The sequence below is a fragment of the Halichoeres trimaculatus genome, unplaced genomic scaffold, assembly GCF_033239565.1.
Source record: "Halichoeres trimaculatus isolate MK-OKI-2021-1 unplaced genomic scaffold, fHalTri1.1 fHalTri1_scaffold_20, whole genome shotgun sequence".
NCBI lineage: Eukaryota > Metazoa > Chordata > Actinopteri > Labriformes > Labridae > Halichoeres > Halichoeres trimaculatus.
Window position 1 is genome coordinate 15,562,700 of NW_027437198.1, and position 26,908 is coordinate 15,589,607.

The 26,908-nt window shown below is 40.1% G+C and overlaps 2 protein-coding genes across 3 annotated transcripts in view; both read left to right on the plus strand.

Moving 5' to 3' along the window:
• Window positions 1-20,475, plus strand: part of LOC141809927 (vesicle-fusing ATPase) — a 33,660-nt gene extending 13,185 nt beyond the window's left edge. Inside the window, exons 2-21 of one of the 2 annotated variants that reach the window (XM_074697172.1) lie at window positions 2,519-2,536; window positions 7,177-7,262; window positions 10,392-10,491; window positions 10,663-10,702; window positions 11,103-11,269; window positions 11,388-11,495; window positions 13,174-13,249; window positions 13,614-13,769; window positions 13,888-14,087; window positions 14,166-14,331; window positions 14,436-14,510; window positions 14,619-14,806; window positions 15,207-15,302; window positions 15,390-15,546; window positions 15,627-15,760; window positions 15,870-16,016; window positions 16,210-16,344; window positions 16,660-16,773; window positions 16,918-16,973; window positions 19,223-20,475. In XM_074697172.1, coding sequence (XP_074553273.1) covers window positions 2,519-2,536; window positions 7,177-7,262; window positions 10,392-10,491; window positions 10,663-10,702; window positions 11,103-11,269; window positions 11,388-11,495; window positions 13,174-13,249; window positions 13,614-13,769; window positions 13,888-14,087; window positions 14,166-14,331; window positions 14,436-14,510; window positions 14,619-14,806; window positions 15,207-15,302; window positions 15,390-15,546; window positions 15,627-15,760; window positions 15,870-16,016; window positions 16,210-16,344; window positions 16,660-16,773; window positions 16,918-16,973; window positions 19,223-19,244 — 2,241 coding nt within the window. In that variant the 3' untranslated portion in view covers window positions 19,245-20,475. The remainder of the gene's footprint in view (window positions 1-2,518; window positions 2,537-7,176; window positions 7,263-10,391; window positions 10,492-10,662; window positions 10,703-11,102; window positions 11,270-11,387; window positions 11,496-13,173; window positions 13,250-13,613; window positions 13,770-13,887; window positions 14,088-14,165; window positions 14,332-14,435; window positions 14,511-14,618; window positions 14,807-15,206; window positions 15,303-15,389; window positions 15,547-15,626; window positions 15,761-15,869; window positions 16,017-16,209; window positions 16,345-16,659; window positions 16,774-16,917; window positions 16,974-19,222) is intronic. The other variant, XM_074697173.1, reaches the window with a different exon arrangement.
• A 1,308-nt stretch (window positions 20,476-21,783) lies between these two features.
• The window catches only part of LOC141809477 (thyroid hormone receptor alpha), a 100,559-nt gene continuing 95,434 nt past the window's right edge, over window positions 21,784-26,908 (plus strand). The window contains exon 1 of the mRNA XM_074696523.1: window positions 21,784-22,142. The gene's annotated coding sequence lies outside the window, so the exon portion shown is untranslated. The remainder of the gene's footprint in view (window positions 22,143-26,908) is intronic.

A 26,908-nucleotide genomic window follows, 5' to 3' on the forward strand; every position in this document is an offset into this window, starting at 1 on the left:
AGACACAGAGAGGCAGGAAATCAATATACAAGGAACTGAAATGAGAGACAAGTGTGAGTATCATAATAAAACAGGAAACACAAGACAAGATACATGTGGGAGAAAATAAAAGACAACTTAACCCAGAGATGTGACCTATGTATTGAGCAGAACCAAAAAATAAAAAAAATACTCTGTCAACAGTCTCCACACCTATTTTATTCTGAAATTTAAATTCAAAGCATTAAAAAGATCTGAGTTTGTTATTAAAACTCTATTTCATGTTACATCCTCCAGCCTGACATTTTATAGCCCCCTGGAGCTGATGTGACTAAATGTTATTGCCTAAAATTACATACATTTGCTTTATATAAACTCTGTTTTACCTTTGTTTTGGTCTCCACCAGCTCCTTAGAGAAACATACATGTTAGCCGTGTAAGATTAAATGAGCACTGACTGATAAAAAAACAAAGCACACCAGCATCCATGGCCCAACTCACCAGGGAGCAACAGATACCATGCTGCCCTCGGCTCTGATGCAGCAGCGTCTTCTTTACCATCGATTGCAGACATCATGGGATGAATAATTTACTAGGATGGAAAAAGAGGAATACTGAGAGGGGGAGGCAGAGGTGAGTTGTTGTTTTATTATCACCCAGCCGTGCACCTCCTGTTGTACAACATTTGGCAAGGTGGAGAGGAATCTACTGTGCTGGGTGTTATAGTTTTTTTCCTAAAATAGGAAGCGACAGCTGAGTGCCTGAGAGCAACACGGTCTGTAACCTTTGTACAAACTGTGTCTCCGCAGATGGAAGGTGGAGAGAGTCGCTGATCGATAAAACTTGACAAGGTGAACCAAGAGAGATGCTTTCTGAGGAAAACAGAGACACCAAGACAGAGAGCACAGAAAATATTTCTTTTCAAGCACACTTATCTTGTGGTCGCAGCAAATATAAAGAGGCGGTTTCACAAGCGTGTCCTTGTTGAAATAAAAGCAGAACGTGAGCCAAGCAGGAGCTCAGAGGAACTCTTTGGACAGCAGATGTTCTTATAACAGAGACGGAGGCTGGAGTGCTTTGTTGAAGTGTAACAAACAGATGGACTTTTTATCATCTTTGTGGCCAAGCTACAGTCAAGACTGCTTCATCAAAAAGGGACAAGATTTTTCGGACTGAAAGCTTTTACAGAAGAATTGAAAGTAGGAAAGAGGAACACAGAAAGATAAGACAAGGGACATTTTTTCCAATGCAGTAAATATATCTTATTCATATTGGTTACAAAATATAAAACAGGCCTAAATCACTTCCATTGTCATGACTTTATGCACATTTTTTATATACGTGGCTGTACATCAGTGTGCTGTTGCATCATAGCGCAAAGGCTCCACTGCAGTATTCATTCTCTCTGTTATGTGAAGCTAACCTTGGAGCAGAATAGATCCATCTCCTATTTATCTGTGGAAGCTTAACTTTGTGAAGCCAACACTGGCAAGGATTTATGATGCACAGATGGACTGAGTTTCCATGAAATGAAATAATAATGTGGTTTGCACCTTGTTTGTTGAAGTCGTATCTCTTCGGGAACTGAAGGCCCAGCTCACAGCTTCCTTTAGGGCAAATGTAGACAGCTCTGCTCAGGAACTAGAGCAAGAAGAAGTCAAAATGTAATAGATGCAACACAACTTATATGTTACAATGTATTTCCTGCTGATTTTGTGACTCAACCTGTGATTTCTTGTCTCTTTGAGCATGCCAGCTAATGCCTACTGACACAGTCTAACAATCACAGCAATCCAACATTAGCCAGCAGTTAAAGGAGGAGTACTCGTGTCTATCACTTCCTTTCATGCATCATAGAGGGAATTAAATTGTCTTTCACAAATGATGGGTTTTCAAATGTGTCAGTGATTGGGTTAATGAAATGTGATATTTAATTACTATGAAGGCAGAACACAGTGAAAGTTCCCGTTCCCAGTACGGTCACACTAAAGGCATTTACCCTCTCATCCATTAACGACTAGCACTCACCGTTGGAGAACAACATCACCAGGTTTCATTCTCTGTACATGTCTCTTACCACAAAAAGACACTTGGTATTTTGTCTTTAATGTGGGGAAGAGCTACATGCTAAAACATATCACTGTATGTTTTGGCATCATACTCCAAACACGGCTCACAACATCACTCCACCACCAGATTTGGGGTTTTGTCAGAAGCTGGTAAAATATGGAAATTTGGCGTTTGACAAAAAAAAAAAAGGAGAATAACATCAAGAGAATATATAAAATAGATTTTGAGTCAAACCAAAACAAGCTCCAACTCTGGTCTGCATGTACTCCACACCATCCCAGGTAATCACTCACCTTGAGAGAGAGCCTGGCCTCCAATCCTTACATGTGAATGCACCTTGAACGCACCTCTTCCCAAACCCACAACGCTTCGCACCTCAGCTTCAGCAGCTTGCTGCACTCAGTCGCTCTCCGTCTCAAATACTGTCTTCTGTGCTTCCTCTCTGCTTGCCTACGCTGGCGCCTGAAAGGTCGTAATATTTTTCAAGGTATGTATGTGTACACACCTGTTAAACTTTCCAAACCAGCTGCCGCCCTCCTGATTGAATGTATTTGTTGTTTCCGCCCGCTGGCGTGCTAACTGTTTGTGGCTCTCTGAATGGAGATGGTTGCATATTTAGAGGATGTAAAGCTGCTTTCAAGTTGCTTCCTGCTGTAGGCTGTTTAGCTGGTTAGCGCCTCAGGAAACAAGAAACCATACATGTAGCAGAAACCCTAGAATGTCTGACACCATTGCAACCAGTGACTGAGCTGCAATGTCATGTTGGTGTCACATGTTGACTGAATGGAAATGCTCTTTAGCATCAGCAAATCACCTTTCCTGTCATTCTGCAACTTTAACTACCTCAGTTTGTTCCTATTTGACTTAGGGTGCAGGCAAACAGAACAGTGAGGTAGCCGTGCTAGTGTCTGAATAACTTAATGTTAGGGTAAAGCTTCAAGCCATTATTGTGACATATTGGGAATATTTAACCTTTTTCTGCCTGTTAAGTTCAGCCCTGCATATAAAGGAGGGTGTCGTCAGCATAAAGACTTACAGGGGAGATCAGATAATGGAAGGAGTCCACTCTGAGAAAACCTGTACACTACTATACTACTACAGTTTTTGCAGTCTAAATTTGTGTGCTGTTCATATATATATATATATATATATATATATATATATATATATATATATATATATATATATAAAATAGGTTTTTTACCATAACTCCAAATCCCCCCAAATTGGAGATGCCATGTAAAAAGTTTTCAGGTACACTGCACTAGATGCCGCTGTAAAGCAAAAAACAAAAAAAACAAAAAAAAAAAACAGCAACAACGATAATAATGGACTCTAAACCTTAAATACCTGAACTCATTGGTATTTAAGATCAACACCAACAATCAAGCTACATTACACAAAATTAGTGGTTTTATCCGAGTGTCGGTTATGAGTTTACCACCCTAAGACACAAAATGATATCATAGTTTCACTGAGGGTGGAGTGGCATTTACATGAACTCTTCATTCTATAACATTTGTTTTCTATTTCTAACCACACACCTTTCCTTACAAACTGTATTTACATAATGTGTAAATCAAACTGGAGCCTTATCTCTGTACAAACATTCCTGATGTCCTTTGCTTTGAGCCTGAAACACATTTTATGAAGCCTGATGTTCACTGTTATATAGGTTACCCAGATGCATTTTAAACTAACCTAGATAGGATGCAGTATTCTAAATATCCTATGATGCTTTTGCTCTCTACTTCTCTCTTTTCATCTGTACTAATATTTGCCATTTTTTTCCTTCTGAATCAGAAACACTTCCATGATTCCATTACCCCACAATGTTTGATATACCATCAAATGTTTCCTATTTGTTCCACATGGTGGGTGTTCCTTTTCCAATAGAAATACTTGAGCAACTTTGAACTGTAGCTGTAACTTAGTTGCAATGAATACTGGAGTTCTATGTGTGGATTACTGGATGATCACTCCCAAGTGGTATCAGAATTATTCATCAGTCCAATGAAGTATTAACATTTTTTTAATAGTTCTAGCCCCTGATTGTAGGCCATATTGTTTGCATCAGCTAAAGTTATGCCAGTCACTGTCAGCTGAACTGGAGCCCCTAATGCTGAAAGGCTCTACTACCAGGTGTAACAGGCCAAAATATACCCAAGTCCAGGGTTAAAGTGGTGAAGTGATAAAGTTGCCTTGGCAAGATTTCACCCCAGGCATCCTATAGCCATGGCCAGTTTTTACCCTATTTTGGCCTGGGCCACTTCATACCCCCAGACCAGAACATACCCCCTGTTATATCAGTAGTGATAAGTGATCTACACAGGGAATATTTTTCAACATTTTATTCAGTTTATAAAGCATAAATATATTCAAAAAATGAATGTTGGCGAAATGAAACACTGGTTACAGCACTGTAATCCTCATCCTCTTTACAACATCAAAGGCTGGTGATACAGTTGGTCTTACACATATGCAATTACTTTTTTATTTGAAATGTACAAGTTACTGCAGTTTTGTATTCATGTTGAGCTGAATACTAAAGGCTGATTGCTGTTAGTTAAGTCATTGCTGTTAGCTTTTCAAAGGAACACTTCAAATTAAAAGGATGTCTCATGTTAAGGTATCTGATACTTGAAATCAAAGATGAACATTTATTCTTCAAACAAAGGATTCAAATTCAAGATTGGATTTTAATTGATTTTGTTGAAAGAAAAACTAAGATTTGAGCAGTTATTGAACAATTAAAGTATTCATTCTTCAAGTTTGTGCAACAAGTTTGGTTATTTTCAGATTCAAACGAGACAGTAAGAGGTGCTGGGTTATTTCAGATTCGAGACAGATTATGCACCTTTTTGTTTTAGTAATTAAATGGATCAATTAATGTAATGTACTCATCTTCTGTTTGCATTAACAGTGACTATTCTTCCTTGAATCAAACACTTTGTAACCCAAGAGCGGTGTATTCTGACCTGGAGGGGTATATTTTACACCCCAAGTTATATTTTAGACCAGGCCACTTTATAGCCCTCTGGCGCCCCTGTAGTAGTTTAACACGATTTAGAGCTCAAAAAAAGACCATATTTTTGTCACTCTGAGGTTTCAGAAAATCTGTATTTTGCTTTGTTTACGCTGCTGTCTCTTTATGGCTCCCCTGCTCCAAAAACCCTCTTCTCTCTGATTGGCCAGTCCAATGGAGGCCTTTTGGGGGCAGAGCTATGGGCAAACTTTGACCTCGGGATTCAGGGATCCAGGGATTTCTACAACACATGAATACGAAGTGGTTTGGTACATTATTCATAGCCATATTTGAAATACAGGACAGCATGATACCCCCTCTTTAAATAAATTTTGCTCAGTTTGTACTGTTTTCTGAGTGTTTCCTTAAGACTAGATAGTGATTCAGTATACAAAGATGCTCTTGGGTCAGGGAAATTAGTTGCTTAATAACATCCCTGCTGAACACATCATGTAAAGGTTGCTTTTCAGTGTAATAAATGTCATATCTTTGCTGATCAGTTGCATTTTTAAACCAGCAAAGCGTTTTGATTAATAGGTTTCACCTCTGAGGTTATAGTTTGTAGTAATGCTTCTCCTAAATCAAACACAATCACATATCAATCAACAGAGGTGAAACCATTCTTGAGAAAATAATTACAGCTTTAGACACAAAGAGGAAGAATAGTCTCTTTAGTAGTGAAAGGCTCTTTTGAGGCCGTCGAGGCCCATTGGTCTTGCTCTGTTTCACCTCTGTCTGGCCACACTTCAGGGGGAGTAGGTGATGCTGGACCGCTGCCAGCACTGCAGTGTTTTCTATCAGTCTGAGTGTCTGCCCCTGTTCCCCCCGGTCTCTGGCAGTATTTCTACCGTCTGAAAAGAACCACAAAGTTTGTGCAGGAAAATGATACACAGCTTCTATCTTTAACTCTTGTCACGGTCTCTATCTCCTGATATTTCTGCCTGCGAGTAAACCCTACCCCAGGGATTCACTGATCTTTGTCATCCTCGTCTCTTCTTAGAGGGAATTGATATGTGTTGAGATCTATTTTTGGAAGGAGAAATGAGAGAAATCTTCAATTCGAGCTTGCTCCTTGATATCTTCTTGTCACGGTTTAATCATTTCTTCTTTTAAACACTTTTATTCTTGCAGGAAAGAGTGCAAGGGGATTCAAGTTGGCAGAAATGTGGTAGAGAGATTGTTTGGCTGTGATTCGGATCGGGGATTTCGCTAATGAAACAGTCAATCTATTAGGCCTGTTAACGTACAAGGCAGCCAAATATCACTGCATTGTGGTGCCTCTTTGGGTGTACAGTACTAAACTGTACTGTGAAAGTATACAGGCCTAGACGTATGAACAGGGTGACTACAGCCATTTAATTTCAAACTTTAAATCTGTGCTGAAGGTTTGGTTCTGCTGTATTCCCCCTGCCTGTATACAGATGAGACAGCAGACACACAGCTGATGTGACCTTTCCTTTTGCACCTTGACTGTAGATATGTAGAATAAATGACTCAAATCCATCTGAGGGGTGGATTTTCATTCAATCCTGTGATGAATCGGCTCGCACTAAAGCCTGATTTATGGCTCAGAGGCTGTGCCAGCTTGCTTAATGCAGTGACCATGGTAACCTTTTCATTTGCTCTGACTGCAGAGATGTGCATCGGATTTTTTCCCATCTGATCACCGGAGCAGACTTTTGGTACCTTGCTTGCTTGGATGAGAAAATAGCATGAATACAAAATGATACAGGAGCTTTTTGTCTACATCTTAAACTTGGGTAAAAAAATGAGTCACGTTTACAGTAAAGGATTACAAAACCATGATATTAAGAGACTTAATTTTGCATTGTTTTTCTAAATTGTGCATCTTATCTGAGTCTGTACTGATCCTGATGTGTCTCTTTTCCTATATCCACAAACTGTTGAGTGTTTTTTATTTTGTTTTTGGTCAAAAGAGGTTCCTGTCCCTTCCAAATAAAGGCATAAAAAAAACAAAATAAAATAAAAAAAATCAAGAAAACTTCACCACTGGACAAAATGGTCCATGTTACAAATTTCTGGATATTTTTAAATCACAGCTCATCTATCGATCTTCTCCTTTCCTCTTCTTTTCTCCACAGACCATGCAAGCGGCGCGATGCCCGACAGATGAGCTGTCACTGACTAATTGTGCCGTTGTGAGCGAGAAGGATCTGCAGTCAGGACAGTGAGTGTTCATTATCGCCTAGTCATCCTCAAGTTAATCAATTCAGGAACACAGCCAGACTGCTCTGCAATCATGTTCTCATCCATCCGTCCAAACACCCACCCATCCCTTCACCCACTCTTATCTCCCACCTTATTAACAATCATACATCCAGAAGGTAGCAGGCAGTTATCTGATGTTAAGCTGCACAAGCTACGATTTGTGTTTGGTAATTTCACAGGATATTATAATGAATGTCATTAAGCAGGAGAAATAAAGGGTGGAAAAAAACTCATCCTGTCACAACATGGACAAAGGGATGATTTAGGTAAGGTTCTGGGTGGAAGCAGCAACTTTTTTCTTAGTGCACCACCAGAAAAATAAAACATAATGTCATAATCAATAGAGGGAGACCCACTCACATACATAATATAAATTCTTTCATTTTTTACCACCTGCGCTAAACTGACAGAACTGCCCCATAAAAATAACTGACTTATAGATCAATGTCAACAAAGATTTCTTTGTACTTTATCAACAAATGTTCTTGATTAAAGAGGGGGTATTTTGCCTTTTTGAAGGCTTTATACTGACTCTGTCTTACCCCTGTAGTGACTTCACATGATTTACAGCTCAAAAAAACCCACACTTTACTGACACAAGCATTTTAGAGAACCCATATTTCAGCTTCTGTCTGAAATGTTTGTTTTAGCCACTGTCTCCAGGCTCCTCCCTCCACAACCCCCTTCTCTCTCATTGGCCAAACTTCTGGAAGTCTGTCTTGGTCTTAATTTTGGGTGCTACTTTCCTCTAATGGGAATCACCCTTCAGTATGTCATGAACTTGTAAGGAGATCCTTACTCTTCATTACAGCAAATCTCATGAAGATTTCGTGAAGAGCTGGTGAGTTTTTTAATTGACTGTTTAAAGCAGGGATCTCAAACTGGTGCCATGGAGGGCCAAGAGGCTGCAGGTTTTCTTTCCAGCCAAAAAATTCACCAGCTGATTTCACTGATTACCTCACTTTCAAGCAGAGCGCAGGGACTAAAAACTGAAAATTTTGTATGGACATCCAGAATTGTTAGTTTATATCAACATTTAAAAGCACAACACCCCCTCTTTAAAGCCACTATGAATGGAAAGCGTCTGCTGTTGTTCTGCACCCTGCAGCATGAAAAGCTTCCAATCATTTCACCCAGTTATGCTTTCATCTCCCTGTTGAAGCGAAAAGAAATCATTCCAATAAAAGAAAAAGCGTGTGATTCATCCCCCGACAAACAAGTGGTTCTCTGAATGAATTATAGATGCTCATCGCAGCTCTATTGCTTACGCGTGTGTACATGAGTAAAGCACAAACATGTAATGATGGCTTGTGAAAAAAAAACGAAAAATAATGGTGATCAATGTGAATGTGAAACCTGAGGATGTCCCAATTTTCTACTGCCATGGCAACTGCAGCATCCTCTTTTTTCAATCAGAGCCACCCAGCAGTGTCATTGTGCTGGCAACAGTGTGTTATATGTGGTCTAATTAGAAACAAGTCCAGATTCAGCTAGGTAGCCAGAGTAAATGGTATGAACCTTAAGGTTAAAGGTGTTCTATACCTCTGTGATGATGTAAAGCTGTTGATAAGAATAAGAATTGAGAATAAGAATTGAGAGATGTTCAGTGTCTTTGTCAGAGCAGAGTGTGAGACACTGTCTTTGTGCTCTGATGAAACCAGCCTTACTTGTGGAAAAAAGAATAGCTCGTAACCTAGTAACCATGAAGTCAGAACCAATCAGAACTCTGCAGTAAAGCCTCTCTTCAAAGGCTAATTACACAGTACTGCATGGTCTTCAAACACACCTTATCTCTTTATAACTCAGGTTCTCATTTTAACATGTGCGTTACAACAGTAAATCTAATGGGACTAAACCTGTTGATCCAGGAATCTGAAAATGAACAATGTATTTTTCAACAAAGTTTTTAATGGTTAAAAAAAAAGAAGAAATGAACCATACAAACCAGTTATGGGAATAGAAAACCGGTTCCTGATGAGAATCGATATCGTTAGCCTTTGTGCTTAATGATTCCCTTATCAATTCTTTACATTGTGCCGGAGCCGCCGGGCCTTAAGTCGACTAGTCTGCAGCAACTATCTTAGCTTAGCAGTTAGATAACGTTTCCCAAGAAAACTCTGTTTCAGGATTTTCAGCTTGAAGTTTTACTGAAGAGCCGACTTCGTACAGAAATGTACATTACTCTCAGGAGATTCATATTCAGTACATTCAAATTGGTATAAATCACCTTATTCACCAAAATAACAAAATAGCGCAAGCTTGATGCTAACGTATATGGGAAACTGCATTGATATGCTAGCAGTAAGCATACATCATTAAAACTTAAGCTTCAGAATAGAATTTCAACTTTCATCACAGAAATGTATCACATCAACTCTTTGTAAAATATACTGAGAATTTCAAATGTCAAAAGCTAACAGGCAGTTTAAAGGCTCATGGCTGATGTCATGACTACGGAAAGCTTCCAAACAACTTAAACTATTGCTATAACCACTTTGAGACACTAGATGGCCTGCTTGAATTTTTAATATATTACAACGCAGTACATCAACAACACATTGTGTGCAATTATTACCTGTTTCTGTTTAATTATGCCCAGAAATATTTAGACTAAGGGACCAATTACATTTTATTCACTTACAGTATAAACTCAATTAAATGTTGTTGACACAGAAAACCTGTAAAGCTACTTTTTACCAAGAAATTTCACAACAGGAATTAATAAGGGAATTGATTAAGATTCAGATTGATAAGCAGAATCGATAAGGGCATCGGTATTGACAAAATCTTATCAATCCCCATCCCTAGTACAAACTTAAGTTGGAATAAGTAATGAAGAAGGTTAAGTTTAAGACTGCAGTAACAGCTTACTTTATGAATCTGTAATAATTTGAAAACTTTTCTTTTTTTTACCTCTTGGCTTTATTTAGTTTATCAGATGCATGCCCAAATATGTGTAATACATATTCAAATAAAGTGAGACACTGAAATGTAAAAAATCTGTCCAACACTTTACTGATATTCTACGACCCTCATGTCTCATAACTCATAAAAATAACCTGTGTCCTTTCATCTCCTCCCTCTGCAGACATGTGACTGTGAAGACCACACCCAATCACAAGTTTGTGTTTACAGTGAAGACCCACCACACTGTGGCAGCCGGGAGCATCGCCTTCAGCCTGCCACAGGTACACACACACACACACACACACACACACACACACACACACACACACACACACACACACACACACACACACACACACACACACACACACACACACACACACACTAATAGCTACAGCTGGGTTTGATGCTAAGCCCTTCAGTAAATGGTCTTTCACTTTTTCTCTTTGCAGAGGAAATGGGCGGGTCTTTCCATCGGCCAGGAGGTTGAAGGTAAATACTCAACACAGAATAATCCCTAACTGTCTTATTTGCACAGATTCAATAACCAAATTTGATTCTGCTTGCTCTCTTAAAATCATATTTTGTTTAAAGTCAATTATTAAAACCTCAAAGTTAAGAACTGTCATTTAATGCTTGTTAATTAGACTAATTTGCCTCACAGAATGATTGAAAATGTGCATAAAGTTGACATTTTAAGGTTTACAGATGGAATGTGAGATCCTTTTGTGACATGAAATTTTCCTTGCATGGATACATGATAGCATGCTGAAACAGAGAGGGAGCTGCAGGACTCACAACAGACCCCACAGAGCATGCCATTCAACCCTGTACCCATGAGCTGTTTTGCTCCTGTGCTGTGGTCAGTATTGTTTCTCTGCTTGTCCTCCAGTGGCCAACTACAACTTTGACAAGTCCAAGCAGTGCATCGGTGCCATGACAATCGAAATCGACTTCCTGCAAAAGAAGAGCACGGACTCCTCCCCTTACGACTCAGATAAGATGGCTGCTGAGTTCATCCAACAGTTCAACAACCAGGCCTTCTCTGTCACCCAGCAGGTTCATAATATGAATCATGTCTGCTGAAAAACATATGCTAACATAAAGACTTGTCACTAATCACATCTGTCCTTGTTTTTTCTCTGTGACGTGTCTCTTTTTTTTCCTCCTCTCTCAGCTTGTGTTTAGCTTCTGTGACAAGCTGTTTGGTTTGATGGTGAAGGATATCGAGGCCATGGATGCCAGCATCCTCAAAGGAGAACAGGCAACTGGGAAGAAACAAAAGGTACCGACGACATGCAGAGCTTGTGTTGTATGTTCTTTATTATCAGTGCCAGCAGTATCTGAGTCAGATCTGAGTCATGATAAACATCCTCTTCAAGTGATGGTGTTTTTAAACCAGATTTCTGCACAGCTCAGTTCAGATCGTGGATCTGTGTTATACTGAAACCTCTCTTGCCTTGATAACAGTCCTCTTTGAAAATGCCAGTCTATTAATTTCTGACACAGAAATAATATGACTGCTACATTGTTATATATCGACAATTGATATTCTATATACCTAACCCCACTTCTTGGTATCATAGTCATCCTCATAAACATGAGTCTCAGGTACAGAGGAGTGACCTCTCCACAGATTAAATGCATAATACTCATTACTTATTCACGTACATTAATAGGGTGACCCCTGAGGACACATCCACAAGCTACAGTGCAAAAACTAAAATAGGGGCACAGACTTAGCACTGAAGTTTCCATTACACAAAATGTATACAAATTCAGAAGGGCAGCTCGTAATTGTGAAAACCCCAAAAGGTCATGATTAATAAGTTGTTATAATAAATTTCTTAGCTGTTTTATCTAGATTGTAGCTTTTTTACTTGTTATCTAAAAACATATATAGTTGTTTTCTTGAGACGCTGGAATTTTTTCTTTTTCTTTTCTTTTTTTTTAAAGCAATGAATCAAGTTTATGTCTAATTTAAGAAGAAAATTGTCTCATGTAGCTAAACTTAAACAACATTCACATGAAAAGTCCAAGAAAAAAGTCTTTTGTTTACTTGATATCTAAAAATAAATCATTGTTTTCTTGAGATGCTGGGATTTTTTCATTCTTTTTTTTCAGCAGTGAATCAAGTTTATGTCTAATTTTAAAAAGAAAATTGTCTAATTCAGCTTAACTTAAACCACAAGTACAAGAAAAGTCCAAGAAAAAAGTCTTTTTTTTACTTGATATCTAAAAAAAACATTTGTTTTCTTGAGGCACTGGAATTCTTTTATTCTTTGTTTTGGCAATGAATCAAATTTTTGTCCGATTTTAAGAAGAAAATTGCCTCATTCAGCTTAACTTAAACCACATTCACATAAAAAAAATTAGGAAAAAAGTCTTATTTCAAGATATCTAAAGAGAAAAAAGGACAACTGAATTACTTGGAGACTTTGCCAACGGGGTAAAAAAAAAATGCTTGTTAAGTTTCTTGAAATAAAAATAATGCCTAAATTTAAGAAACAAAAGTATACTTGCAGATGTGTTACTCTTAAAAGCAATGCAGAAATTGTTTTTGTTTTTAAATACCTTGAAATAAGTTGTTTTTTTCTATACTTGTTAGCTACCAGACAATTTCTGTCAGAGATGAGACATTTATTGTTACATATTTTCCTTTTTTTTTTCAAGATAAAACCAAACAAGCAGCTCTGTGAGCCTTGGTATTTTAGAAGTAGTTCTATTTTTTTATTGTTCCCGTGTTATTACGTTTCCTCAAGGCAAGTTTCAGTGCCTGATTTTTGTTTGTAAGAGGTGTTTCCCAGTCAATGTTGATCAAACATGGATTATCATTTCAAATGATAAATTACTCAGAGGAAACAGATGGTTTAGCTTCAGTGTGTTTGATTAATAAGAAATCACCACAGAGTGATGAATCAAAACAATTGAAGGTCTGACTGTGCCTCTGTTCTCTCCCACAGATTGATATCGGGCTGATGGTGGGCAACAGCCAGGTGATTTTTGAAAAGGCAGAGAATTCATCACTCACATTAGTAGGTGTGTTCCTTTTTTCATGGCTCCTGACCGCATCTTTAGTCTCTTAATGTGGTGAAACATTTCCCCTTCCTTAGCCAAACCTGAGGTCAGAAGTTTTTTTTCCAACAGATTTGTGACATGAGGAAAAAAATAACTTATTTCAGTATGTAAAAGTTATCAGTAATCCAAGTATGAGAGCTGACAGAGGAGACCTGGCTTTTCCCATTTCCTCCACAGGATGGCAGTAAGAACACATAACAGATTTTGCACAAGACTAGAAAAGGCCAAGACTGATCTACAAGCAAACCTCACTTATATTCCACTGTGATCTCAAATGTTTGTTTGCTCTGATACCGATGTGTAAATTCTCCATGTATTTAAACAGGTAAGGCAAAAACTAAGGAGGCACGACAGACCATCATCAACCCAGACTGGAACTTTGAGAAGATGGGAATTGGAGGTCTGGATAAGGAGTTCTCTGACATTTTCCGCCGAGCCTTTGCTTCCCGAGTCTTCCCTCCAGACATTGTGGAACAGATGGGTGAGAAAAACTTTCCCCTCATTTTTTAGTCGTAGATTTCCTATTTTCATCAGATATCCTTCCTATTATTCCCTTTCCTGCCAGCCTTTGTCTCTAAATGCTCTTGTCATTATTTCAGGGTGTAAGCACGTGAAAGGTATCTTGCTTTTCGGGCCGCCAGGCTGTGGTAAAACACTGATGGCCAGGCAGATTGGCAAAATGCTGAATGCCCGTGAACCAAAGGTCGTAAACGGTCCTGAGATTCTCAACAAGTACGTGGGAGAGTCTGAGGCTAACATCCGCAAACTGTTTGCGGAGGCAGAGGAGGAGCAGAAACGAGTAAGAGACACACTTCATCTATTTTGGAAGCATTCAGAGCCAAAGAAGATGAGTTTAACCTTTTGAACCTGTCATCAGCTGGGTGCCAACAGTGGCCTTCATATCATCATCTTTGATGAGCTGGACGCCATCTGCAAACAGAGAGGAACAGGCGCCAGCAGCACTGGTGTGCATGACACTGTGGTCAACCAGCTGCTGTCCAAGATTGATGGCGTGGAGCAGCTCAACAACATCCTGGTCATCGGTCAGTAGTGGAGCTTTATGTAGTGTTCGACTGTGGGTCAGAAGATGAGAGAGAGAAGATTACAGTCGACAACTGTCCATAATTCTGCTTTTTTATCATTTTAGGCATGACCAACAGGCCTGACCTGATAGACGATGCCCTGATGAGGCCTGGCAGGTTTGAGGTCAAGATGGAAATCAGTAAGTTATAATTGAGCCTCTCATGTTCAGTAATGTTCAGTCTTCAATTTATAAATTTTCTGTGAAGTCTGCATGCATCTGTTTTAACCCCTCTTGTCTGACCGCCAGGTCTGCCTGATGAGAGGGGCCGTGTCCAGATCTTGAACATCCACACCAACAAGATGCGAAACTACGGTCTGCTGGCCCAAGACGTCGACATTAAGGAGCTGGCTGCTGAGACTAAGAACTACAGCGGTGCAGAGCTGGAGGGGCTGGTCAGAGCTGCTCAGTCCACTGCCATGAACCGACACATCAAGGTCTTTTTAACACACCAAGCTGTCAGTGGGGTTTAGTTTGGATGCAGCTGTAGAAAATGTAACAGACGGTTTTCATGTTTGAAACATTTGAAAGAGAAATCCAAAGGGCGATGACTTGTAAAGAAGAGCCAGAAAAAAATAACTTTAGAGGATAAATGAGGAAAGTCTTGGGAGGAGGAAGAAGTTGTAAATTTGCTGGTGGAATTTTTTGATATTGAGACCATGTTTTATATTTTCTTTCTGTGATATTTTAAACCTCTGTGTGTTTAGAGCTAGGTCCTTTATGTCTCTGTGTAACACCCTGAGTGATAGATGAGCAGATTATCATGAGTAAAAATGGTGGAATGCTCCTTTAATTGGACATTTTTTGATGCCCTTTTCTGTGTAATTTCTTTCCCAGGCTACCTCCACAGTGGAAGTGGACATGGAGAAGGCGGAGAAGCTGCAGGTCACCAGGAATGACTTCATGGGATCCCTCAACAACGACATCAAACCTGTATGTACCGCTTTATTTGTGTATGTGTCTCTGTTTTTTTCTAACCACAGAGCATAATCCTCCCACCTCCTAATCTTTTGAATATAGGCGTTTGGTACAAATGCAGAGGACTACTCCAGCTACATCATGAATGGAATCATCAAATGGGGCGACCCCGTCACTCACGTCCTGGATGATGGAGAGCTGCTGGTGCAGCAGACCAAGAACAGTGACCGCACACCACTTGTGGCTGTCTTATTGGAGGGTAAGAAATGACATGACCAAACAAAGAAACCAAATATAACCAGAGTTTTTTATAAATCTATGTCTACCCACTCCCCACAGGTCCACCCCACAGTGGAAAGACAGCCTTGGCGGCTAAGATTGCTGAGGATTCACAGTTCCCCTTCATAAAGATCTGCTCCCCAGACAAGATGATTGGACACTCAGAGATCTCCAAGTGCCAGGCAATCAAAAAGGTGCATACTGCAGAGCATATGTGCTCCTGTAGCATGTTAACACACAGTGTGGCTCATCAGACTTGTGAATAATTTCAATCACTGCTCACCCATTCCTCCTTCGCTTCAGATCTTTGATGATGCCTACAAGTCCCAGCTCAGCTGCGTGGTGGTGGATGATATCGAGCGTCTGCTAGACTACGTCCCCATTGGGCCTCGCTTCTCCAACCTGGTCCTCCAGGCTCTGCTTGTGCTGCTGAAGAAAGCTCCACCAAAGGTTAGTGTTCACATATTTTTACTGCCATTTACTGTTAAGGTGAGTCTTCTGCGGCAAATAAGCTCAAAGTTGTGATTCCAAAATTGACAAAAGTAAGTCATCAGTGGTATTGTTTATTTTACAACCACACAGCTGATTTAGCCACAAGCTGAAATAAATGAAGATAGAAACGTGTCATTTTTTTACCCCATAGGGTCGGAAGCTGCTCATCATTGGCACCACCAGCAGGAAGGACGTGCTGCAGGAGATGGAAATGTTGGACGCCTTCAGCACCACCATTCACATCCCTAACATCTCTACCGGGGAGCAGCTAGTCGATGCACTAGAGGTGCACACACATGCACACACCCTTACATACAAACACTCACTTCAATGCCATTGACATATTTTAAAAGTAAAGATGTACCGGTCTGCATTCACACAAGGACGCACAAATGAATTAAACTCAACCATCCCCCCATTCTTGAGTGGAGTAACTCAAGCTCTGTGACCTCGCTGTATGCAAGGGAAGGATGATGAAAATATTAAGTGCTCCACCAGGGATGAAAGGACATTTTCTACCTCTCTTTTTTCTGCTTTGATTGAAGCTGTTGGAGCACAAGGTCTCTCCACCTCTCTTATGCTCTCTGCTTTGTCCCTGCAGCTGCTGGGGAGCTTCACTGATAAAGAGCGGGCCAGCATCGCACAGCAGCTCAAAGGGAAGAGGGTCTGGATCGGCATCAAGAAGCTGTTGGTGCTCATTGAGATGTCACTGCAGGTACACCAGACTCTCCGTAACATGAAAGAAACTGCACAGAAAAGCATGCGGAAGATGTTATTTTTACACTGAGACTTTTTGACTTGTGGCTGGTACACTTAATGTATTAAAACCTTTTGACTGATGACTGTCTGCTCTTTCCAGATGGACCAGGACTACAGAGTGACCAAGTTCTTGACTCTGCTTAGAGACGAGGGGGCGTGAGTACAAAAACATCTGCACCAATCACATTCCTTTTCATGGCTTGCCGACCACCATAAAGCTAAACCCTCTTCACCCCTTTTTTAAATTGTTCTGTTATTGTGTTGGCATTTTTATTACACCATTTTTGTTGACATATCTTGAAATACCTAACTAACACAGATTATCTGATTATGGCTCAGTAATGTTAAGGTATGATACATATTGAACTCACACACAGAGCTGATGCAGCTAACATGGAGGGACATTGACACCTTCTCAACAACTATATACTTTAATGGCTTTGTTATTATTATCACCAGGTTGAATGAAGGCGATCAAATCCGAATTTAAGCCACCGGTGTGCTCTGGTAAGGTGGACATAAAGCAACAAGACCAGTGTCTGAAGCTCAGCTGGATAGAGCCCAGTTTTTTTTCCCAGAGAGTAGGGCCTGTATACATGTCCAGTCATTCCACAAATGAGACCATTAGTCTGAACGTACTGTTATGGAATGGTCGTATCGTCTGCATGACTGCAAATAACTCATCAGTTAACTAACTGGATAATGAAGCGAGGCAGGTTCAGAACGCCATATGATGAGGGAAACTCCCGGGGAACCCCTACCCAACAAATCTGAATTGTACACACATACTACACATAAACATCAACAGGGCTTGACATTAACACCCACCAACCTGCCAAATGCGGGTGAATTCCAGCGGGTAACACTGTTACTCCTACTAGCCATTTTGACGGGTTGAATTATTTAATTGTAGTTTTCTGAAACGGCATCTGAAATAATAAACCCATTGCAATATGAGACTATGATACTACAACTCCCATGAGCACTGGCTGCACACAGTGTTTGCTCATTGGTCCATTTGTGAAGTCTTTTGCTGACGTGATTGCTGTCAGGCGCTCTCTAGCCCCTGACTTGGGCAGCCCAACAGCGCAAGGCGTTTAGCGCCTGATAACATCATTTTAAACTTCACTTGCATCTTCTTTTGTAAACAGATCCTGAGATTTGAGTCACAAAGTAGCGCCAAAACTCCCATAATTTTTTTAAAGTGAGGACAATCATCAGATGGAGCTCATTTCAGCTCATACTGCACCGATCTCACCAGCAACACTCACCTAGAGCAGGGGAGGGGGGCCGTGGGCGTCAAGAAGCGCATGAAGAGAAGAGAAACTGGTCACAGATATGAGGTCTGTAGGAACAATATTTAAACCTCCTAATGTACAAACACTTATCAAAGGTTGATGTAAAAAGTTCACTCTGGAAACACTGTAAACAAATAAAATAAAATAAGCAATATGAAAGCTGCTTTGCAAATCGAGCACTGCAGCAAATCCCCAGTAACTCTATGAATAACTGGACAAACATGAACTCCAACATTTCACCACATATCTTGGTAGGACCAAGATGCATAAAAGCAAAGAGCAAAGCAAACTTAAAAAAAACTGATGGCAGCGAAAATGGTCTGTTTTCTTTGCTAATGACTGGACATGAATATGGGCCTAGATTAGTTGTGGCACTACATAGAATTTTTCAATTTTCAATGTTCTAGCTGCAGTAAAGACTCAAAAAAACAGTTTGAAATGTGTCAGAGTTGTGTGCTAGGCTAGGCTATGTGACTTTGGCTAACAAGTGAAACCAATTGTGTTATGAAGTCACATAGCCTTGCTTTAATAATCCTTTTAGCTCCCCCTTGCATTTTCACCCAACAGCTCTTTCATGTACATCCATTTGTGTTGTGAAACTTCTGCCTATATAATGTTTGCTATTTTTTCTTTTATAAATGTAAAATTTTAATTCATGCTTTTCTCACCAGCTGATCACATAACTTTATCTGACATTTGAATGAATGTGTGAAAGGTGCTTTATAAATAAAGATGAGTCGTCAGAATGAAACAGGTGATACCAGAACAAAACTCAAATTTTGTGCTTTTTCCTTAAAACTGATGAAAAACTTACCTTTTGATACAACCTTTAAATAACATAGATTCTGGTTGTCTCTAAAGTTTGATAAGAGATATTTGATCTGGTTCTCTCCTTGTTTTATAGCTTAAATGCTGCTCATCGATTTTTAGTGTTATCAAGACTCCGCCCAGTGTTGTGCTGGTGTTGTGTGAGTACACCGGAGCATGTTGAGGGTTGCTTAAGAGAACTCTTCCTGTACAGAAGTCTGTAAGGGGGGGAGCAATGTGGCACAACACACTCAGAACTTGAATGTCTCTTGTTTTTTTCTTCTTTTTTGCGTTTTCTAGTGATCGCAGCTTCTACGAGTAGAGGAAGGAAGGGTCTCAACATCCCGCCAGTGGAACAAAATAAGAAAGAGGAGAAGAAGAAGAGCTCTCCTCTTGTCTGTTCAGCCGCTGATCCATCTGTCCATCACCTGATTAGAAGAGAAGAACACACAGAGTCCTCTCTATTCAAGCATGTTCCCGTGGGCAATATCACAGTCTCACCGTCCTCCTCCTCCTCATCATCATCATAAATATCAACTTCCCTTACCGACATATCACAGCAGTCGCACTGTTACACTCCTGTTATCTGTAAAGAAATTGCAATAGATGATTGTAAAAAAGTGCTGTTTTGTGCATTGTGCGTAAAAAATAACAAAAAAACAGACATGTATGTTTTAAGCACCAGTATTTGTTGTGTTTGTTGCATATCTCTTGTTATTGTTGTTGACCTATAAGCAGAATACATCCAAAAATGACACGAAACCCCAAAGCCCTTTGAGTATCTAAGACGTGAGTTTATGAGAGGCTTTTAGTGAATGTGTAGTGGCTGTAAGAACAAAGCTGTTCCATGTATAAGTTAACCCTTTAAATATACAGTATGTAACTTGTTCATGTTCTGTAAATAGTATATATAGACAAAGATCAGTTTAAAGTCTATTTCATAAGATTATCAGTATCTTCTTCCTCATGTCTCTGGAGATGTTAAAATTACTAGTTTACTGTGATAGTGAAAGTTTACGTTGGATTGTTGGCCTGTCTGTCTGTGTTGCGTACAGTACAGTTCAGTCAAGCTAGTGATGCTCTGACAACCTCAGTGTTAAAGATAAAAAAATATGTTCTGCACTGTAAACATCGACTCAAAAGACCTTTAGTACTTATATATGAGGGGTTCTCGGTTAATGTGTCTGCTGGTGTGCATGTGTGGAGAACTAACTGCTGCATGTGTGTGTAAGAGTGTGTGTGAGTGTGAGGTGGTGCTTTGTTGAATGTAAGCAAGTGCGTATGACTGTGACTCCAGGTTTATGGTTGTTGGTGATTTATTTGTAGGTTTTATTTTCTTTCATGTTGTGTGTGAAGTGCTGATTGTCCAGAGTTCCTGTTTCATTTTGATTATCGATGATTTTTGTGTGTGTGTGTGTGTGTGTGTGTGTGTGTGTGTGTGTGCGTGCCTGCGTGTGTGTGTGTGTGTGTGTGTGTAAATAAATAAATAAATATAACAAAAACATGCAGATGTATTATTGCAATAAAAAGCACAGATGCACATGAAAAATCAACTTGGCTGGTTTCTTTGATTTATTGATATTTGATGGTCGTAAAGCACTTCATAAATATATATTTTTTGCCCAACTTATATTAAGCTTGAACACTCTTTCAATGCAATAATTCTGCAAAATGTTGAAGGGGAATCTTTTAAATCAGTTTTAATGGGGGAACATATTCTATTTTTAAGTGTTTTAGGCTTGTAAGAAAGTTGAAAACTGCTGTAGAATTAACTACCGTCATAAATAAAAAACACATTAAAGAGTGTCCTGCTCCTTTAATTCACCCTTTATGGTAAAGTATGTGCTCATACATTCACCCGCCACTTTATTAGTTATATACGGTGGCCCTGAAGAGCAATAGGAGTAAATATTTGAAAAGTGCAAAATTAATTTCAGTAGCACCAATACATTTCATAAATCACATATATATTAAAAAAACATGAATACATTTCACAGAATGCAAACCAAATCACGTATCACAAATTAAAAGTAACTGATCACAAAATCAATTTTACCAATCACTAACTAAATCTCATCCATCACTAATACAATTTCACTGATCAAAAAATACATTTCACCAATCACAAAATTACATTTCTAAATATTTATTCCCATTGCCCTTCAAGGCCACCATAGTTACACCTGTTTACTCATTAATGCAAATATCTAATCAACCAATAATGTGCCAGCAATTCTGTTGACAAGAATGAACAGAAAAAGAAAAAAAACAACATGTTAATACATTTTGAATCTATAATATTGAAATGATTTCTCATTGTTGGATTCACTAGCTTGCTCAAGAACCAGTAAAGTATTCATTTGATACTAATTTCAAAAAGTCATGATTAATATGTCAACGACTGCTGTAGTGATGCATTCCAGACAGAAATGACTCTTTTATGCAACAACTATATCACTGAATTAACACACTTTATTTGTTTTTAACCATAATTTCAAAAAATGATGTTAAAACTGTGTAGTAAATTGAGGTTTTGTTCAACACTCTTGTAAATAAAAATCAGTGGATGTTGTAGTTATTTTAGTCTGCTGAATATTAGATTAACATACTCTGTTTTTGACACACAGGAAATAGTATACTTTATTGTACCATAAAACCAAGGTGTGTAGTTGTTTTCCTCAGGTTACAAGTGAATAATCTCCAAAATTTACAGCCAGGTATACAGGAATGAAATGCTGCATAGGAAACAGAGAGATTCTCCTTTAATTTACATGCGCTCGTCATTATGCAACCCTGGCTAAAGTCCCCTGTTCGACCGGTAGAGGGCGCTGCGAAGCCTGGTGGTGATTTCTCCCCGGCGGCAGCTTTAGTGCCACTGACCCGCATTCACCCGTACTGTACAGGCAGGAGGGGGGAGGACCGAGCAGCGACACAGAAAGCAAATAAACGCTGTAGAGTTCCCCTGCAGACCGTGGCCATGGCTTTGGCAGTCCCTGGCAGACAAGGCGCTCCCGTCTCCTCACACCTGACAGCGGACTGAGGGGGGAGCGAGCACCGGGGAGAGAGCGACGCCGTTCAGACGGTTCTAACCAGCAGGACTCGCATTCATTTCAACGTGTCTGTTCTGCTTTTTCTTCACGTGTTAACCAGGCTGTTCCTTGTTCACCGGGCTCTATGTTGACGGCACAGGAGGCGGGTTTCTTCCACGAGTCGAGCATTGGTGAGTGTGTTGTTTTATAGCGAAATTAAGCGCTGGTTTCTTTATAAGGCGGCGGTACAAAGCGAGGGCTGTCCTCACTTCAACCCGGGCGCTGCGTCGGCCCGCTTACTGTACTGTACCCATATGTTAATGCAAAGACACGCAGCGGACTGTATGTACCTCTGCGTGGCATTCGAGAAAGTATTACGCCTGACTGCCATGTGCTTGTTTTGCTGTCGTTGTGCTCAGGGACCTGGGTCAGGTAGGGCTGAGTTCACGGCTATGGTTGGAGCTATATGATCAACGCAATAAGAAACCTGTTAACCTAAACCCTGCCCTACATGGCTGCACAGTCTGGCCGGTCTGCTAGAGATGTCACCTAAGTAGGTACACAGATAGGGCTTTGTGCCAAGATCTTGGTACTATATGTACAGTATCCTATAGGCTATATTTCTATACGTAGCTCTACCAGTGTGTGAATTGCTACACAGCCACTGTCCACATTCCTTTGCTGTGACATATCCGTGTAGGTTAGTGTGAGGGAAAAGTGTGCCAAAGTGTGCTCAAAGTGCTCCTGGAGACTTGATATAAATAATGCATGCGTTACAGGACAGCATGAAATATGAAATGTAGTTCTCAGCCTATGGCTGCTCTTGCAGGATAAGGCGTGGTGTGCTTGCATGTTATTGTGTATTGAATTGGTTTTACTGGGAGTCTTTGCATATTTGTGTCTGTGTGAGTGTTTGGTTGAGTTACAGGAGTGGTTTAGAATGATGAATGCCATGTAAATACTTGAGAACATTTTCATTCAAGGATGAAGGCAGCATCATTTGGTTTTTCCTGGACCAGTCAGACAGGAATCACTGACTCATTTTGGGCTCAGCGCTGCAGTTCAGGATGCGCTTGATTAGTGACCTGCTCATACCTCCAAGCAGCACACCGGTGTCAGCGTAGTGTGAGCAGAAATAACACGCTATTCATTTGACATGTCTTCATAATGCACCACTGGCATCAAGCACATCTTTTTCCAACCTTTGACCTAGTTTCAGTCTGCTTTTTATTTCATTACAGAGGAATCAGAAATGCATGTGTGTGGTATTTGCACATGCAGACAGGGACCCAGGAATGAAAACGCTCATAAAACTGTAACTGGGAGTAAAACAATGAACACATGTGCTACCAAAAAAGATATTTCCCAGGAGTGCAGAAGACAGGACTCAATAAAATTTCACAGGAAGCACTCTCACTCATGTTGTTTACAAGAGTTTCCCCCAGTAACCCAGTTATGAGTTAGGAAGCTGGTGGTTTTATTACTTTTCAGGAAGCCGCACAAAGATTTATTAGTATGTATGAGTTCTTCCATCAGGCTTGTTTTTTTTAAAGAAATGGGATTTGTAAGAGCAAGACTTGACACTCTATATTCAATAATTCTTCTGAGGTTTTCAATCCAACAATGGAACTAACCTGTTCTGCAGAATTCTCACATAGAGCTAAAGATATTTATGTATTTCAGTGTATTCCTTGTCTTAAAGGAGCACTCTGCTCATGTATGTGCATACAAACATCCAAAGCCATAATCTCTGCCTGCAGCCAGACGTGACCTCTTTTGACGTCCGTTCCTAACACTGCCCTCCCCCTCCCCCCTCTCCTCCCCTTCCATTCCCATAGCTCATTGCTGCGAGGCAGCGTCCTGGTTTTCTGAGGTTGAGGCTTAATGTATAGCGAGCAGCAGAGGGGGCGAGTGGGTGGGGAGGTGGGCTGTGTAAGGAAGCAGGAGGGGGGAGAGACAGGAAAGGAAAGACCTGTCTCTCTCCTCCCCTCTTCTGACTGCCTTAGTCTGAGGGAAATCAGTTACATAACAGGGGCTGTGGAGGCAGCCGCTGCCCCAGTCCCCAAGGTCCCACTGCCTGCTTACATCTCAGACATATAGACTGAGGGGGGAGGGGCCTATAGTCAGCTCTACATTCCAATTTAATCTCTCATTTCATTTTATATGAGTCTTTTACATATGTTTCATCGTGCACTTTTATTCCAAATCTATCCAAAAATATCGCTAGCTAAACATATAGACCAAACTCTGTGTATGTTATAATGGATGTTGCTATTTTCAAGAGCCATACTTTATCAAATGAAATAAATAATCGATGTTTTTTAAACAACAACAATATGAAAAGAATCGGCATTGGCTGTTGAAAATCTCAACATCAGCTGACCATGGCTGTGTTCAGAATTTTAACTTAATAACAAGCAGGATGCGAAGATTTTCATGATATTGGTTTTCTGTGGAATTTATGAACAAATAAAGGGAGAGGAGATGAAATAAATCCAGTTGTTCTGTTCCCTTGATATTTCCAGGGTCAGCGAGATGGAGGATGTTTCAGCGGCTGCTTCCCGTCATGTTCACTTCAGAGTAACTCATGTCATACTCAAGTCGATAAAACCTTTAAATTCAGTGTTGGAGCCTTGCTTTCTGCTGACGGCACTCCTTTGTATCTTAATACTTTCTCTCTTGTACACCCCCTCCCTTTGTGTGAACTATATAATATGTTTATTTCTCTCTATTATTGAGTGCCGCAGCAGAGACTATTTCATGACAGGCACAGGTGATCTGCATCCTCAGTGGTACGACACCCTGCAGAGCAGAAAACATGTGGTGATGAAAAGTGATGCTGGTCTGATGAGGATCTGTACCAGACTCAGTAAATCTGTTTGAGTGTCTACGGTGTCCGTCCTTAACATAAAACAGCACAGAAATCACATGGTTGTCTGGGCAGCCTTACAAATGTTCAACCTGTAAATCTAATTTCTGTTATTTACTTGGCTTATATGCGCTAATGAAGGGAGAGTGAAACAGCAGTGCAGCATTTAGATACTTCTACCCTATAGGATTTCTAATGGATAGTTGGACCAATGGCTGGGTGACTGTTCAATTTTGTCGATTGTGGGTGGCCCGGATTCTACTGCTCCATCATAAGGCTGGAACCCTCTGCCCTTGTATGCTTGCCATTCCCGGCTCTCTGCGCCCAGTTTCTCCTCCATCCTCTGTCCTGTCCTCTGAATGATGGCATTTGAGTCTTTTGTAGAAACAGAAACATGAATAAAGTAAAGGAATTCAGTACATGAAGAGGTGATATGGACGGATTATTGGATGAGGAATGTGTCAGTCAAATTAAATAAAATCAAACTGTACTTGTGGCCTCTGGTCTTCTGTCATCCCTAATCCACCCCTTCCATCTCTTCTCATCTCCTTCCATCTCATTTCCTCTCATTTCCTCTGATCTCTTCCAAAACAATCTCCCCTCTCCTTTCATCTCATCTCATTTCCTCTCATTTCCTCTGATCTCATACAAAAAAATCTCCCCTCCCCTTTCATTTCCTCGGATCTCATCCAAAATAATCTCCCCTCTCCTTTCATCTCCTCTCGTCTATTCTCATCTCATTTCCTCTCATTTCCTCTGATCTCATCCAAAATAATCCCCCCTCTCCTTTCATCTCCTCTTATCTAACCTCCACTGACATCTCATCCCATCTTTTCTCACCTCATCTTCTCTCATCTTCTCTCATCTAGTCTCATCTCCTTCCATCTCATTTCCTCTCATTTCCTCTGATCTCATCCAAAATAATCTTCCCTCTCCTTTCATCTCATCTCATTTCTTCCCATGTCATCTGATCTCATCCAAAATAATCTCCCCTCTCCTTTCATCTCATCTCATCCAACTCCCACTGACATCTCACAACATCTTTTCTCACCTCATCTTCTCTCATCCAGCCTCATCTCCTTTCATCTCCTCCAATTTCCTCATATCTCATCTTCCACCATCTCATCCCAACTCATTTCCTCTCATCCCCTTTCAGCCCCTTTTATCTCATCTCATCTTACCCCATCTCTCCTTCATTTTCATTCCTCTCAACCTATCTTATCACCATTTCTCTCATCTAATCTCTCCCCTTCTGTGCTGATGTTTGTACTTCCTTAAATGTCTGACAGAAGCATAAATAAGGTTTCCTACGAGCTCTCAAACAGTATGACAGAAGAGCCTTAAGGGTGCCATGATGGTACTAGTTTCTCTGGAATGTTCTGTTCTTTTCTACAGAGGCAGGAACATCTTTATTTAATGCAGACTCAATTGAATTAGTGTTAAACGCCAGATGTAGACATGCATCTCCCACACAGAGAATTAGTCAGCCAAGGACAATCCTCCCCGCTTATGATCAGTAATAGGGTCATAAATTGGGGTTTAGAGTCTCTGGAGTTATGATGTTGGAACGTTAATGTAAAGTTTAGCTGAGTTTGACTCTTAATGCTGTTTATGTGGTATAAAAGTAGTATGTACATCAAACAGTGGTATGATAAAGCAGAACATGTTGAGTTTTTGTACCAAGTATTAAAGGTTTTTTTAAGGCTTTTGGAATACATAAAACTCTGGAAGGAAATGACATAAGACAGGAAGTGTATCATTCGTCTAACTCCAGAGGCTTGTCTTATAAAGCTTCTTACCTTCAAGCACTGTCCTCAGGCTGAAGCTTAGGTTTCTGTTGTTCTCTTTAGCTCCGAGTGGCTCTTGTATCTTCCTTGTTTAGCTTTGCTTTGATTCATGTGAGCTGTGCCTGCAGCTTGGATCAAGTAATGAAAACATCTCATCATTACCACGCAGGGCTGACAACTGAAGAGTCTTATTCGACTTTTGGTTTTCCTGTGTCCCCCTTGATCTCAGTTATTGCTATTGCTGTGTTTTTTTCATTGCACTTAAATCCTCATCTAGATGAGAAAAATCTAAAGGCTGTTA